General features: G+C 44.8%; 1 protein-coding gene across 1 annotated transcript in view; it reads left to right on the plus strand.

Moving 5' to 3' along the window:
• The window catches only part of BRINP1 (BMP/retinoic acid inducible neural specific 1), a 175,074-nt gene that overhangs the window by 126,454 nt on the left and 32,867 nt on the right, over positions 1-15,753 (plus strand). Inside the window, exon 6 of the mRNA XM_027616802.2 lies at positions 14,999-15,235. Within this exon, the coding sequence (XP_027472603.1) occupies positions 14,999-15,235 (237 nt within the window). The remainder of the gene's footprint in view (positions 1-14,998; positions 15,236-15,753) is intronic.

A 15,753-nucleotide genomic window follows, 5' to 3' on the forward strand; every position in this document is an offset into this window, starting at 1 on the left:
TCTGGGTTTGGGTTTTATCTCTTCTCTTAGATTAGATAGGCCTCTTTAGAAAAGGGATTTTTTTTGGCCTTGCCAACTTTGCCTTTCGTTCTATTCAACAGTGCCGCGGATGTAGGAGCTCCATACCTATTTGCTCAGTTCGGTGTTTTCTTATGATTGGTGCTCAAGTAGCCATAGAAGGAGGGGGACTTAGAGGAAAGGAGGGAGAGAAAGGAGGAGGGCAGAGGAGAGGATGGAGGAGTGGAAAAGGCACAGGGGAGGGCACTTGAGAGAGGAGGAGGAAGAGCAGAGGAGAGGAAGGGAGGGAGCACGGGGTGAGCAGGAGGAGGCTGAGGAAGACAAGCACAGTCCGCCATCCCTTTCCTCAGTAGCTGGGCATCGTTAATGGAGTGAAGAGGATTATTTTCAAACTCATCCCACGACAAGTAGTAGAAACAGAGGAACAGGGTGTAGAAATGTTTAACGTTGTTTTCAGCTACTGTTCCCTCTTAGGCATTGTGCTTATACCCATTAGCCGGTTCAGCCCTCCCATCAACTCTGAGTTAGGGATCATGCTCCCCATTATACAGATGGAGAAATTGAGACTCGGAGAGGTAAAATCACTTTCCCAAGGTTCCCCTGGCTTTTGATTCCTTGCCGCCTGGGCTCCAAGGCTTCTTTACCTCTCTAGGGAGCTCTGAGTCGGCACAACACATTTCTAGGTGTGGGGAGAATGGGATTAAGCCCCTGCCCAACTGCAATAGTAGAGGATGAGGGGGCAGGACATGATTAGGTCTCTTTTTCAGAAAGGCCCCTCCGTACCGCCCCCCCCCCATCACTCCATGTGGCCTTGGGACCCCAGGGTGGAATGCTGAGGGATGGTTGCCAGTGCCTGCTCTAGTCAGCAGCTTTGGGGTGAGTCCTCAGCAGAATCAGCCCAAGGGACAGGCGGTGGCTTGTGATTAGGGCCCTTGTTGTCTGATGAGCGGGGCCTGGGAGGCACTGATGGGAATCGGTGTTTCTGCCTTCCCATGGCTCTTTCTGTACGGCCTGCTGAATTAAAGAGCAGTGTCTTTATGACTGAGGGGGTGGCCGACTTCTACCCAGTTGGCTGCATCCAAATATTAGTTTTCCTTTAGGCACCAAGAAGCACTCAAATAGAATAGGGAGGATCCAGAAAGCAGACTTAGAGTGATGAGACCTTGGACTTGTTAATTCCCTGAGCTTCTCTAGGTCTTCTGATAGGCAAAACAGGAATAAAAAACCCCCTGCCACAGGGCCATTGCTCTACATTTAATTGGAAAACACGTAGAAAGCACCTGACCTAAAAGCCAATAGGTCTGATGTAAAATAATCATTACACTTACGATGCACTGCATAATTCTCATGTGCCAGGTGAAGAGCTCATTTCTTTATAGCAGTATCTCCTGTGAACCTCAACGAAGACCCATTTTCCAGATTTGAAAATTGAGGCTCACAGAAGTTAAGTAACCATCTTGTAGGTGGCAGAGCAGGGATCTGAACCCAGATCCACTCAATGTCAGTGCTCTTAAACCATATTGTTTCTCAACCTGAAACATATAAATCAGAATCATGATTTCTAATAGAGCAAATAGATCCATAGCCCTGTGTGCTTATAAGGTTCTGCTCTTCACTTTGGAAAGTCTATGATTTTCCTCACGCTACTTGCTAACTTGTATGCGTTTGTTGGTACGCCGTTTCCATAGCTATTCTCATGTTCTCAAAAAGAGCCAGAACCAGGAAGGATCAAATACCCCCGGAGCAGAGGTGACTAAGGCCTTGCAATATGTACACAATACCAATGCTACCTCTGACCCGGGGACGTCTGGAATCATTCCGTAAAGACTCACACTTGTACAGAAAAGGTGGAAATTCTGATGGGATTGAAGCTGGTCTTGAGAGAAGTGATATGAGGACTCATCTCTTAGCCTGTGGGTCTATACCTTTCAAACAGACTTATGGCTGAGTACGCAGCAGGGAAATCCTGACTGATAAATAGTCAGTGTGGTGATTTGGTCTACTTTAACAGCCATGTCCCATTCGATTTCTCGTTGGTCTCATTGGTGGGGCAGAAATCAGGCATCAGGATGCCCCAAGCCTAGATAAACCACCCATGAAAACTAATGCCTTGATTCCATGTAGATAAGGTACCTGCTTATTTTTTAAGCTTATGAAATCAATCCTTATTTTTTTGTCACAATGCATCTTAGTCAGAATTAAGCTCTCTTTTGGCACTGCAAACGCAGCACTTTCCATGTGCCTTTATCATTGATTACTGTTTCCCAGATACAGCCTTGTCTTATGTGCACAATCAGACATGCCACTACTAACTTGTAATGAACATCCCTGAGAGTAGAAACCATATACCCTTTTTCATGCGTTCAGTATTCACTTCTCTTCAGTTCAGTGTTTAGCTCATAATAAGTGTTCAATAAATATGTACTGATTTAAAGTAATTTGAACTGTCAAATCAGTTTATTTGGAATCTCAGTTTTTTATTGGGGTAAATATGTATTCCATAAAGGTCAACATCATAACCATTTTAAAATGCACAGTTCATTAAGGGGCATGAAGTAGACTCACAATATTGTGCAACGGACACTACTCTCTAGTTCCAGAACTTTCTCACCATCTCAGATACAAGTTCTGTATCCATGAAGTAGCCGTTCTTCATTCACCCTCTGCCCCTTCCCTCCAGCCGCAGGCAACTAGTCTGCTTTCTGTCTCTGTGGATTCTCCTTTTCTGGATATTTTATATAAATAGAATAACACAATATGTGTTTTTGTTTTTTGTTTTTTGTTTTTTGGTGCCTGGCTTCTTTTTATTTAGCAAAATGCTTTCGAGGTTCATCCATATTGTAGCATGTATCAGTACTTTGTTCTTCTATAGCTGAGTTAATATTTGATTGCATAGATATACCACATTTTGTTTGTCCATTCATGGGTTGATGGACATGTAGATTGTCTCTACTTTTTGACTCTCATGAATAGTGCTGCTATGAACATTTGTGTACAAGTTTTTGTTTGAATACCTGCCTTCAATTCTTTTGGCTATATACCTTAAGAATGGAATTATTGGATCATATAGTAATTGAATTTTAAAAAAAAGTTTGGTGCAAAAATAAGTTTATCTTATGGTAGATTGCATGATTCCATTGTTCTCTCCCCTAAGAGGATTATACATAACAGTGCACTGCCATGTGACCACCAGTGCTCCCTGTGGGAGATGTATACCTCCCAGCTAGTTGGCACTGGACTTGGCCACTTGGCTTGTTTTTCCAATAGGATGTAGAAGAACATATCCTATGCTCCATCTTAGCAGACACTTGAGGAGACATTGTCTGGCATGGCTTTTGCTCTTTTCCTTCTGTGTGATAGTGGCATACACCTTGGCAAAGCTGCTCCTTCGAGTCTAGAGGAAATACAACTCAAAACCACAATGAGATACCACCCCACACCAGTCAGAATGGCTAAAATGAACAACATAGGAAAAAACGTATTGGTGAGGATGCAGAGAAAGGGGAACTTTCTTACACTGTTGGTGGGAATGCAAGCTGGTGCAGCTGCTCTGGAAAACAGTGTGGAGGTTCCTCGGAAAATTAAAGCTAGAGCTACTATGGAAGAGCCCAACTGTCCATTGACTGATGAATGGATAAAGAAGACGTGGTATGTGGGGTGCCTGGGTGACTCAGTCGGTTGAGCGTCTGCCTTCGGCTCAGGTCATGATCCCAGGGTCCTGGGAATCGAGCCCCACATCGGGCTCCCTGCTCAGCGGGGGGCCTGCTGCTCCCTCTCCCACTCCCCCTGCTTGTGTTCCCTCTCTCGCTCTCTGTCAAATAAACAAATTAATTAATAAATAAAGTTGTGGGGTGTGTGCATATATATAATGGAATATTACTCAGCCATCAAAAGGAATGAAATCTTGCCATTTGCAATGACGTGGGTGGAGCTAGAGGGTATAGTGCTAAGTGAGTTAGAGAAAGACAAATACATGTTTTCACTCATGTGTGGAATTTAGGAAACAAAACAGATGAACGTGTGGGAAGGGGAAAAAAAGAGAAGGAGAGAGAAGGAAATAAACCATAAGAGACTCTTAACTATAGAGAACAAACCGGGGTGTTGGAAGGAGGTGGGGGCATGGGCTAAATGAGTGATGAGCATTCAGGAGGGCACATTTTTTTTTAAGATTTTATTTATTTATTTGACAGAGAGAGACACAGCGAGAGCGGGAACACAAGCAGGGGGAGTGGGAGAGGGAGAAGCAGGCTTCCCACTGAGCAAGGAGCCCGATGCGGGGCTCGATCCCAGGACCCCGGGATCGTGACCTGAGCCAAAGGCAGATGCTTAATGACTGAGCCACCCAGGCGCCCCAAGGAGGGCATTTACTGTGATGAGCACTGGGTGTTGTATGTAAGAATGAATCACTAAATTCTACTCCTGAAGCCAATACTAGACTATAAGTTAACTAACTAGAACTTAAATAAAAATTTGGAAGGAAGAAAATGAAGACGACATCTGGAATAGAGCCAAAGCCCAGCCAACATAAAACATGAGCAAGAAATAAACCTTTGTGGTTGTAAACCACTGTGATTTTGAGGTTATTTGTTACCATGCAGTGACTTAACAAAAGCTCAGTAATACTGAAACATCGAATTAAACAGCATAAGCCACACTTATTTACTGCAGGACTTCTCAGTGCCTTAACTGTGCTAATGTGTATTATGAGTCTCCAGAGGTAGATTAAATACAGAATTTCCTGAATGTTTTTGATCTTGGTTACATTTGCAGATCTATGGCTCTGTAGCATACAACTTGGCAAATGCTGGACTATTCATACCATTTGGGTTTGACCCTGTCCAAAATAACTTTTCCAGACTCCTTTACTCTTATAAAAGTAGAGGATTCTTTTTTCCTTCTACTGAAACTTGTGTATATTTATTTGTGCATCTTACTATAATTTGATATTTATGTATTTTGTTCCAAACTGGAGCTCCTTGAGATCAGAAAACTGTGTCTTAGTTTCTGTATCTCTAGCATCAAGTTCAGCACCTGTTTCAATGAACAGGTGAGTGAAAACGGACTTTACTAACAGTTGCTGGATTGAGCCGCTTTATTTTTGCACACCCACTATGATCTAGCACTGTACTTGATATCTTGCAAAGAATGCAAAGAAATATAAGGAACAGTTACAGTTCTTTTTTTTAAGATATTATTTATTTGTTTGTTTATTTATTTGAGAGAGAGATAGAGAAACAGCATGAGAGGGGAGAGGGTCAGAGGGAGAAGCAGACTCCCCACTGAGCAGGGAGCCCGATGTGGGACTCGATCCTGGGACTCCAGGATCATGACCTGAGCCGAAAGCAGTCGCTTAACCAACTGAGCCACCCAGGCACCCAGGAACAGTTACAGTTCTTAAGAGTCATAATGTGTAGCCGTGAATCCCGAACAGAATATGTGCTAAAATTAGTAGTCAGGACCTTTAGCATCATTGTTCTCCTAGGATGTTTTTTGGCTCTGTGTCGCCTTTTTTTTTTTTTTTTTCTCAGATGCTTCTGAGCACCTGTTCCTTCCAGTCCTGAGTCAAAGTTGAAATTGCTTTAGATTTTAAGCTACAATGTTGGGAAAGATGATACAGGTCCTACTCAGGAAGGACGGCTGTAGCGAGGTGGGGCATGCGAGGCATAGGGCAGAGAACCACAGTCCTCTCTGAAACACGTTCTGTCTCAATTTGCCTTCATTCAAACATATTTCCTGGGAACCCACTAATGTGCTAGCTGACAGGGAAATGGAACGTGAACGAGGCACTGCCTCTGGCATTCAAGGAAACCACAGACCAGGAGGAACGTGAACATGAACACACGTAATGTGGTGTGATAGGTGTTCTGTTAGAATCTGAGCTATGTGCAAGGTGTTTTTAGTTGCCAACGGAGGAGATGCCTGAGATTGCCAAAGGCCCCCCAGGGAAAGCAATAGAAGACAGGGTGAGGACAAGAAATGACATTAGTCCAACAACTATCCTAAACTAAGAGATTTCTGTGTGTTATCTAATTTTGTTTTCCAGTTCATGGAGGTACCATTTACATAGAGAAAAGTTCACCCTTTTGAGGTGAAGAATTCTGTGAGTTAGAAATTTCCGGTTGTGTAATAAAGATACCACCAGAGTCAAGATACAAAACGGTTTATTTGATTTTTACATGGACCCTACCATGGAAGCTTTAATGAGGAAACAGAAGCAGAGACGTTAAGCCTCTTGATGTTAGCTTCCCAATGTCCTGCAGTTAATAAGAGCTGGGGGCAAAATCTGAGCAGGAGAGAACTTTCTACATTTGCAGGGCAGTGGCGGTGGTGGTGTGGCAGAGTGTAGCAAGGAAAGGGAAATAGAGAAGAATTTGGAGACATAAGCTGATCGAGGGATTGGGTAGCACAGAGTTTTATAGATAATCAGGGTTGGTTTTTATCATGACTTGTGTGAAGAAGCTTATAATTAAATTGAATCAACCTCTTCTTCTTAATACCCTCTGTGAGGGTATCTTCACGTTGAAATTTTATGGAATTGAATTTAAAAAGTATGTTGGCCTTCATATCCTTGGTGATTTCAGAGTTTAGGCCATATTCTCTTTTTGAAAGTTATAATGGGGAGCACCTGGGTGGCTCAGTCACTTAAGCATCAGCCTTCGGCTCAGGTCATGATCCCAGGGTCCTGGGATCGAGACGCCCACCGGACTCCTTGCTCAGCCGGGAGCCTGCTTCTCCCTCTGCCTCTGTGGCTCCCCGCTGCTTGTGCTCTCACGCTCTCTGACAAATAAATAAAATCTTAAAAAAAAAAAGAAAGAAAAAGAAAGCTAAAATTGTCATGCAGAAGTCTCCCTGCCCCCAATCCTTTTGTCAGTATAAATCCTCCTGTGTTTATGTAGCCCCCTCATTGTCCATCTCCTGCACTAAGCGGAAAATTTCATGAGAGCAAGGATTTTGCTTCTAGTTCCTTGCCCTTCCTCCAGGGTCTGGAAGATTACCTGGCGCATCACCAATGATGCCGAATCCATCTTTGCTTAACCAGTGAATGAACAGCCGCACAGAGTAGACGCACAGAAAACCAAGGTTGTGTCGGTTCTTCTAGCTGTTTTGGAAGTTGTACCCGTTACTTGTGCAAACATTTCATTGGCCAAAACGTGTCGTGTGAACCCATGTGAGTGCAGAGGCGGGGGCGGGGGGGTGCGGTCTGTAATTTTTTCGAAGGGAGGACACTGCCTGGATGGGGATTGAATATAAGTTAATGATAACCTCATGCCATGTGGGCCTTGGGTTCTTTAAATTCTGCTTGTACACTTCCAGTGATGAGCAGTGTTCTACCTACGAAGGCAACCTGTTTCATCCCTCAAAACTCCTGATATTAAAGAGGTTTTTGTTTTATTGTGCTGACTTTCATTTACTTGAATCTTTCATCGAAGTGTTCCAAGTCTATTCCTTGACATCCCACAGAATAGAGGATGATCCTTGGGAACACAAAAGGTTACTCTATCCAGAAGGGGGCGCCAGAACCCACCCACTTCCCCCCCCAGGTACCTGCCTTTCTTCATTTCCCCCCACCCCCCGAGTGCAAATGACCCATCCCGGAGACAAGGCTGAACTTCTGAATGAGATCATAGCCTTTTCGCCCTTTCTGCACGGTTTCACCCGGTGAATTATCGTCTTATTTTCATTCCACTCCAATGAGCTGTCAGCGATGGATACTGTAATTCACAGCAATAGAAACACAAACAGATGGGTAATTGACCTGCATGCCTTCATTACTTTGGAGTTCAGAATGGGTGTTGGAGCCATAAAGTCCTTTATCTGCCAGTCTGAGATCCCTGGGCTTTCACAAGGAAGGGGATCAGGCTGACTTTCTGCAAAAGGTTTAGGCCTTGTTGTTCTCCCCATCTCGTGCTTTTCAGAAATGGATGGAGTTTGACAAGCAGAACTTAGCTGGGACTCCTATGGGGCTCAGAGGTACCTGCAGGGGCCACATTCTGATGCAGGAACAAGATAGAACAGTATTTCTACTCAACCAAAATAGAATCTGTATTTTCCCCTCTTTCTCTTAGCCCTAAAAGAAATTGTGCATTTAGTAGGCAAGGAAATAGGTCAGAAAAGAGGACGTCCATCAAAACTACTACTATTTTAGGTAATTGTGATATAGAATAAAATAAAACAAAGTTCATCGAAAAAACAAACAAAACAGAAAGATCCACGGTTCTTGCCTTGAACAAGACTTTGATTGATCCAGGGTGTTCAGACACTGACCTATCTTTGCTCAAGGTATGCCCTCTGCAGGGAACACCGTGGCTCCTCTTCATCATCTGCTAAAAACCATGCTTGTGTTTCGGGATCTACCCACATCCCACACACATCACGAAGTCTTCCATAATTATTATCTTCAGGTTTATTTCTTTTCATCTTTGTAATGTGTCACTGGCTGATTCAATATTTATTTATTTATTTTTAAAGATTTTATTTATTCATCTGAGAGAAAGAAAGAGAGAGCACGAGTTGGGGAGGGGCCGGGGCAGAGGAGAGAGGGGGGAGAAGCAGGCTTCCTGCCGAGCAGGGAGCCCGATGCGGGGCTCGATCCCAGGACCCTGGGATCATGACCTGAGCCGAAGGCAGATGCTTAACCCACTGAGCCACCCTGGCTCCCCTCTTCAATATTTAAAATATATTTATTAAACACCTACTGTGTTCCAGACATAAAGCTGCTTTTTATGTTTTAATCATCAATGCAGGCCTTTGTCTGTTGTACTTGGATTTTATGCTTTAGTTTTGAATCTCCAAGTAGCCCCTCTGTGTCCTTAGAAGGTGGAAGCATCTTCTCCAACAAACCCCCATGTACTACCTGTTGAAAGAAGAGAAGGAGGCTATGAGTTCCTCACAGCAAAAGAGCAGGATCGGGGTCGGAGATGAAAGTTGGACTGCACCCTCCAACTTTTAGAGGCACCTTCAGCTTGGTTGATCGGGTGCCCCCCGTCTCCCTAGCTCACTGAGCACAGTCGCCTGGACCAGGTACCTGCTTTGGGCAGCAATACTGTGTCCTTGAAGGTATCAAGGAATTCAATGTAGGGATCCCCTGAAAGTTCTTGTTACTCTAGAGCTGCCCGGTGGTTGAAATTCAACAAGGCAGTGAGCCCTCACTTCTTTTTTGGAATCCCAGATATACTCTTTGTCTGTAACGGACAAGGATCCTTGACCTCTGTTGCTGTAAGCAGTGCTGTTCTTCTAATGAGCTGGTAGATCTCTGCCCTCTGTCATTCTTCCCTTCAGAATCTTCATCTTCTCTGAGGTACCATCTCTTCTCTAGGGAACCTGGAAGCAAACATACAAACAAAAAAGGGTGAACCTTAATCAGAAAGGAAGGTGATGGTCAGGTTGGTCCTTAGCTGGAGGGAGTTCTATTGCCTGAGTCCTTGGCCCATGCTATTCCCACTTTCTGAACTGCTCTTCCTGCCGACCTCTCATCCCCTAATTCCTGTGACTCCATGAGGTCTCAGCCCAAATGCCACTTTCTCCAGGAGAGCGACTATGGCTGCCCCTACTCCAGTCTGGGTTAGGTGTTCTTCCTCTGCGTTCGCCAAGCGACCTCATGCTTCTGGTAGATCACTGGTTGCCCTGCATCCAAGCAGCAGTTTACACGCCTCCTTCCCTATGCCCTGAGGTCCACGAGGGCAGGGAGTGCCCGCCTTATTCACCGTGGTGTCCATGGCTCGGTGCCTGGCACACAGAAGGACCGAGAAGGAGAGAAGAAAAGGAAAGATAAAAGAGAAGGAGGAAGATTCCCTGAAGTAGAAACAGTGGAATGATAAATAATAGAGAACTGTAATAATTCCTAGAATGCTCTTAAGAGACAGGGCACTCTGGGCAGGTTTCCTACCGGCCCAAGTGTGGCCACTCGGGAGGATGTTTCCAAGAAAGACTCAAGTTTGGTTCAGGGAATGGATTATGTTCTGATGTGGCCTACACGGGGGTGCATAGCATTTCCTGATCACTTACTTGGGCTCTTGTCTTTGCTTGGGCTGCTATCACAAATACCATAGACTGCGTGGTTTAAACGAGAGCCCTTCATTTCTACAGTTTGGGAGGCTGGAAGTCTATAGATCACGATGTCGGCAAGTTCATTGTCTGGTAAAGGCATGCTCCTGGCTTGTGGACGGCTGGGTTCCCACTGTGTGCGCACATGGCCTTTCCTTCGTGTGTGTCCATGGAAGGAGAGGGAGAGAAAGAGACCTTTTCTGTTTCTTCTTCTTCTTCTATGTCCATTCATCCTATTGTGGAGGCCCACCTTTGTGACCTGCTGTAAACCTAATCGCCTGCCAAGGCCCCACCTCCTAACACCGGCGCCTCAACATAGGCACTTGGGGGACACAAACATCCCGCCCATAGCAGCCAGGTTCTTGCTGAGTGCTGTTCATGCCTTTCCCGCTGATGTATTCCTTGCAGCGGTCCTGGGATTTGAACTTCACAGGCAAGTAGCCTGGATTTCAGAGAGGCTGAGACATCCGCAGGGACCGCCCTGCGCCAGAGCCACCATGGGGACGCTGAGGCAGGAGTTTGTCTCAGGTCCCGCTCTTTGCTGCCTCAGAGCTGGAAGGGCCCTCAAGTGTTCCGAAACGCAGTCACAATTCCTGGATTTGAGGCCTGAGTCTGCTACTTTGGGTGTGAGGCTTCAGGCCAGCTTTGGGCCAATTCCAACATCCTCAAAGTGTTTAGGGACAACTTTTTTTTTTTCTTTTCTTTTTTTCCAGTCGGGGTGAAAAAGAGAATGGCTATTGAATGAAAATCCAACAAATGAGTGTCTGGAGCCTCTACTGGGCTTGGCCTTAATTTATACTCTGAGGGAGGGTCTGAGGGGAACAGATAAGGCCCCTGTCCCCCTGAAGCCCACTCTCTAATGGGGGAGATGAAAAAAAAATATGAAAACAAATTAATAAGATCCATTCCATCAGTAATCATACGATGCAAGTAAAAGAAGCATTTTAATTTGGGGGATCTGGGAAGGTCTGGATTGCGGGACAAGGGAGCCGTGCCGAGATCCGGGGAGAGAATATTCTTGGCACAGGGAGGGACACGTGCAGAGACCGTGGGAGAACAAGACCCGCACAAGGAGGGAATGTGTTTCAAAAAGAGAGAGAGAGAGAATATTAGGAAGAAGGAGTGAGGAAGCAAGGGGATAGAGATATCCTCCTGTGTGACAGGGGAGAGATCATCCCTCCTCACACAAAGACTATGTAAAATACCAAAAAAAGATTGTGAAACGTCTGTGTTGAAGGTGAGGTGGGAGGAAGACTAAGGGACAAAGTCAGGCAAAAATCAGGAGAAGAGAAAGAAGATGACGTGAATGTTCCCACATCTACGTTGCCCACTCACTTCGCAGAACAGTGAAACATTCCAATTTAAAGTATAACAAGATTTTTTTTTTTTTTAAGTATAATGAGATTAGGGGGAGATATCCCATATGTTCAGCACGAGTGACTTGGTGTTCAAGTGAAACTCTCAGCTATTGCCTTCCTGGGTCTTTTGAGGCAAAATTTATATGCTCAGCAATAATGGTGGCCCATCTCTCTCTCTCTCTCTTTCTCTCTCTCTCTCTCTTTCTCTCTCTCTCTCTCTCTCTCTCTCTCTCCCTCTCTCCCTCTCTCCCTCTCTCTCTCTTCCTCCTCTACCCCCCACACTCTGTGTGTCTTTGGGAACTGTGGGTCTAGAATATTACACCCCAGCTGGTAGCTGTATATCTTTCAAACTGTGGCTCCACAGGCCAAATTGCCCTCCAAGTTATTTATGACTCCCACTGAAGCCGGCAGGACTCAGGCGCCAATTTGGAGGTCAGCAATGGGCCCCTTTGTTGGACACAGGTCATCAGGAGACAGTTCCGGCGGTGACTGCTCTGTGAACCTCCGCTGCTGTCGAAATGGTTATGTAACTTTAAACAGTAATGACATTTTGCAGAAAAGTGCTTTTTAATTGCTACGTCTTCATTATTCTCTTTCAAATTGCCCAGGAGATTCTGCCTCAGAGACAGCTCGGCATGATCTGAGTTTCCTTTTTTAAAGAGCAATCAGTTTTGTGTTTCAGCTGCTCCCAGAAACCCCCCAACCCCAAACTTCATCTGTGTTCAGTTGGCATTTAATGGGGTAGGTAATACTGCCTTTTGTATCCTTGCCAAACGGAGAAATGATTTGACGCAATTTTCTAAAAATGCTCTCCCCAAATTCCTTTTGGGCTGGGACCAAGAATAGAATATTTTATCCCCTACAAAAGGGAGAAAGGAAATGATGAGCAAGCTAGAAAAATAGGACTGAGAGTATAGTCTATAGAGTTCCAACAGAAACTTAACCCCAATCCATAGACTCAGATGCCTATAGGGGATTGGGATCAGCTAAAAATAAATTTTGCTTTGGAAGCAAAAACCGTGATACAGATAAAATGACTCAATAATGCATATTCTGAAAGAATTGGAGACTTAGCTGACAAGGGACTCTACTGCTTGATGTGTTTGGCCCCATCTTTTGGGGTCTGTGTCATCACCCTCTTGGCCGGTGACCCTCCCCAGCCATCGCTCAGCTTCCTGCGGACCCCTTGCCCATTGGTGCGGAGCTGACCCCCAGTCCGCCAGCCCGCAGCACCCAGGCCCTACAGCTCCTTCTGTCCTTTAGAACACCTTCCCTGTGGACTAACGCAGATCCGCCTTCCTGAATCACGTACTCCCCACCACCATGCCACTTCAACAGGCACAGAATTCTAAACTCCACGTCTCATGAAGTCTCTGCAAAGAGCTCGACTGCTGGCTATTTTCTTCTCATTAAATACCCACAGCTATTGTTCATTTATCCTGAAGGTCCTGTTGACACGTTGAAAAACGTCAATCCCAGGAATGATTTCATCATCATCATCATCAAAAATAGCAATGAATTGGGGCACCTGGGTAGCTCAGTCGGTTAAGCGTCTGACTCTTGATTTCAGCTCAGGTCATGATCTCAGGGTTGTGGATCGAGCCCTGCATGGGCTCTGCGCTGAGCAGAGATTCTGCTTAAGGATTCTCTCTTTCTCTCCCCCTGCTCTCTCAAATAAATAAAGAAATCTTTTTTTAAAAATTAGGAATGGGTAACATTTACTGTTTGCCTGCCATGTGCCAGGAACTGTTCTGGACAATTTTCAGGGATTCCTTCACTTAGCCCTTTCAACAACCTTCTGATGTAAGTACTCAAAGCATCTCCATTTTACAAAAGAAGAAGTAAAGCCTTAGACAGTTCGAGGGACTTGCCCGAGATGTGTAGGGAGTAAGGAGAGGGGCCTGACCAGCAATGCCCAGCTTTTAACTACCTCCTAGGTCCCTGCTGTCAGTCGGGCTGGAGGCACCATCTTCTTTCCCACAATGCCCTTCTGAACACAGTCTTTTTTAGCTGCTGGATGAAGACAGGATGAAATGATGGCACTTCATTTTTTTTTTAAATAACTTGAAAGTGAGAGAGGGGGACAAAATGTAGAAACACAACTGTGAAGTAGAAGGAGAGAAAAGCCAAGCTTATTCAGCAAACCCCTGATGAGTAGGATGAGGGGGTGTCCCTGAAGCATGAATGAGAGAAAAATGTAATCCAGAGAACACAGTTATTTCTCACACAGTGGGTCTTTAAACCATTACCCGCATATGCATTGATGGCTAAAACTGTCAGCAGCCCCAAATGAGGTAGAGAGAAATGTCTTAGGTGAAAGTGCTTTCGTGAATTAGTTTAGCCCAGAGTTGTCCTTCTAGTTGGATACCCTAGGCCATAGTCCATTATGGTCACATCTCAGGGGTATGTGAGTAGTGCACGTGCCCAGAGAAATCCTTCTCTATCCTTAATCCTGACAGGATTAAGACTTTCATTAGGCAAGAATAGAGAAAAGATTATGAGGTGTGGTCCGGAGTGTTCATCCTGTAGGCTTGGGCTTGTGACTTCTGAGCCTTGGCCTCTTTGTGTTTAGAGCAAAGAAGAAAAAATAATAATTCTCTCTGATGTCATCCTGTACTATTTTTATGATGCACTGGTCTTATTAAATTATACCACTGTCTTTATATTACTCTTATCCTTGAAATTTACCAAAGTATCCCCATCATCCATAGGATGAAGTCCAAATTCCTTAGCATATGATAAATGTGCCCTTTGGCACCTGCTCCCCTCTGAAGCCTGTTTCCGTTAGAGCAGTGCACGCCCACGCACGCAAATTCATTTCATTCACCAACAACTCCCAGACATACACATCTTTATTCTTGCTATTCTTCTCTCTAGAATGTGCTTCCTGTTCTTCTTTTTGCATGAGGATCTCTTATTTACCTTTCAACCAACCCAAATGCCGTCTCTCCTATAAAGGCTTCCCTGCTATCCAAGCAATGTTATTTGCAACCTTCCGCTGTCCTGTCGCCTCATATGGCCTTCTCTGCTGCAGGTCTATAAAGCTATGTTATGATGATGTGTGTCCTAGTCTATCCCTGCTGATTATACTGTAAATTCCCCAAGGGCAAGGATCATGTCTTTTTTATCTCTGTAGACCTAGTGCCTAGCTCAGGACCTGTACTTCCTAAATAGAGTTTGTAAATATTTGAAGAAAGGAACACAAAAGAAATGAAGGAAATAAGAAAAAAAAAAACAAAACAAAACAATAATCGTGTGCTTTCAATAAGGGTTTTGTCCCCAAATGGAAAAGGTGTAGGCCAGATCAGGCTCTGGCCTCAGTCCCAATGCTACAGAATAAAGTATGCCCTTCAGGGGTGGCCAAGGTCATGACTTGGAGAAGTCTAAGTAGGAGCGTTGCAACTGGAGGCCTCGCCAAGGGGGCCTGTCTGGATCCAGGCAGGCCCAGAAATATTTTGGTTACAATACACGGGGAGAAAGCTAGCAGCTTCGGATTCCTATGCATCACCTTTCAAAACTGCTAATGAAACACCTTCTTTAACCTTTCTTTTTTTCCCTTTCTTGCTATTCTCAAACAGGTCTTCAGATCATCTTCCCTCAGTATCTGCAAGAGAAGTTTGTCCAGTCGGCCTTGAGCTACATCATGTGTAATGGTGAGGGGGAGTATGTATGTCAGAACAGCCAATGTAGATGTCAGTGCGCGGAGGAGTTCCCACAATGCAACTGCCCCATCACCGACATCCAGATCATGGAGTACACGCTGGCCAACATGGCCAAGTCTTGGGCCGAAGCTTATAAGGACCTGGAGAATTCAGGTAGAGAACCTAGTCGTGCTGCATCAATGGCCCTGAGCCAAGTCAAGGAAAGGAAACTGTCTAACTAGAATTAGGACCCACTATGAGGGAATATTCGGTGACCCCAACTCTTTCACTGGGGAGGGACCAGAGCCCGGTCTAGTAGCTGTCATGGAGGAGGTACTCAGTCAGTCTCCATCGAATGGAGTCATGGATCACATAATCGAGTTTGTGGTCCTAAGATGTATTGTCTCTAGGGTACCCAGAAGACAGAGAGAGAGTAATGCCATATAACACAGAGAAGCCTTTGGAGAATAGAGAGTCAAAAGTATCTGTATTGATTCCTGAGTCTGTTTGTGTGTGTGTGTGTGTGTGTGTGTGTGTGTCTAAATAAATAACCTACATGCATGTGTAAATACGTACATATGTGTAGATTTTAATACATGTACATATAGGTAGATATCCTTACAGACATAGATATCCAAAGAATTCACAGCTTGTTAAAGCTCAAGCAACTTTTCAGGTACTTAGCTATTTCC

Source organism: Zalophus californianus, chromosome 13 (genome assembly GCF_009762305.2).
Source record: "Zalophus californianus isolate mZalCal1 chromosome 13, mZalCal1.pri.v2, whole genome shotgun sequence".
Lineage (NCBI taxonomy): Eukaryota > Metazoa > Chordata > Mammalia > Carnivora > Otariidae > Zalophus > Zalophus californianus.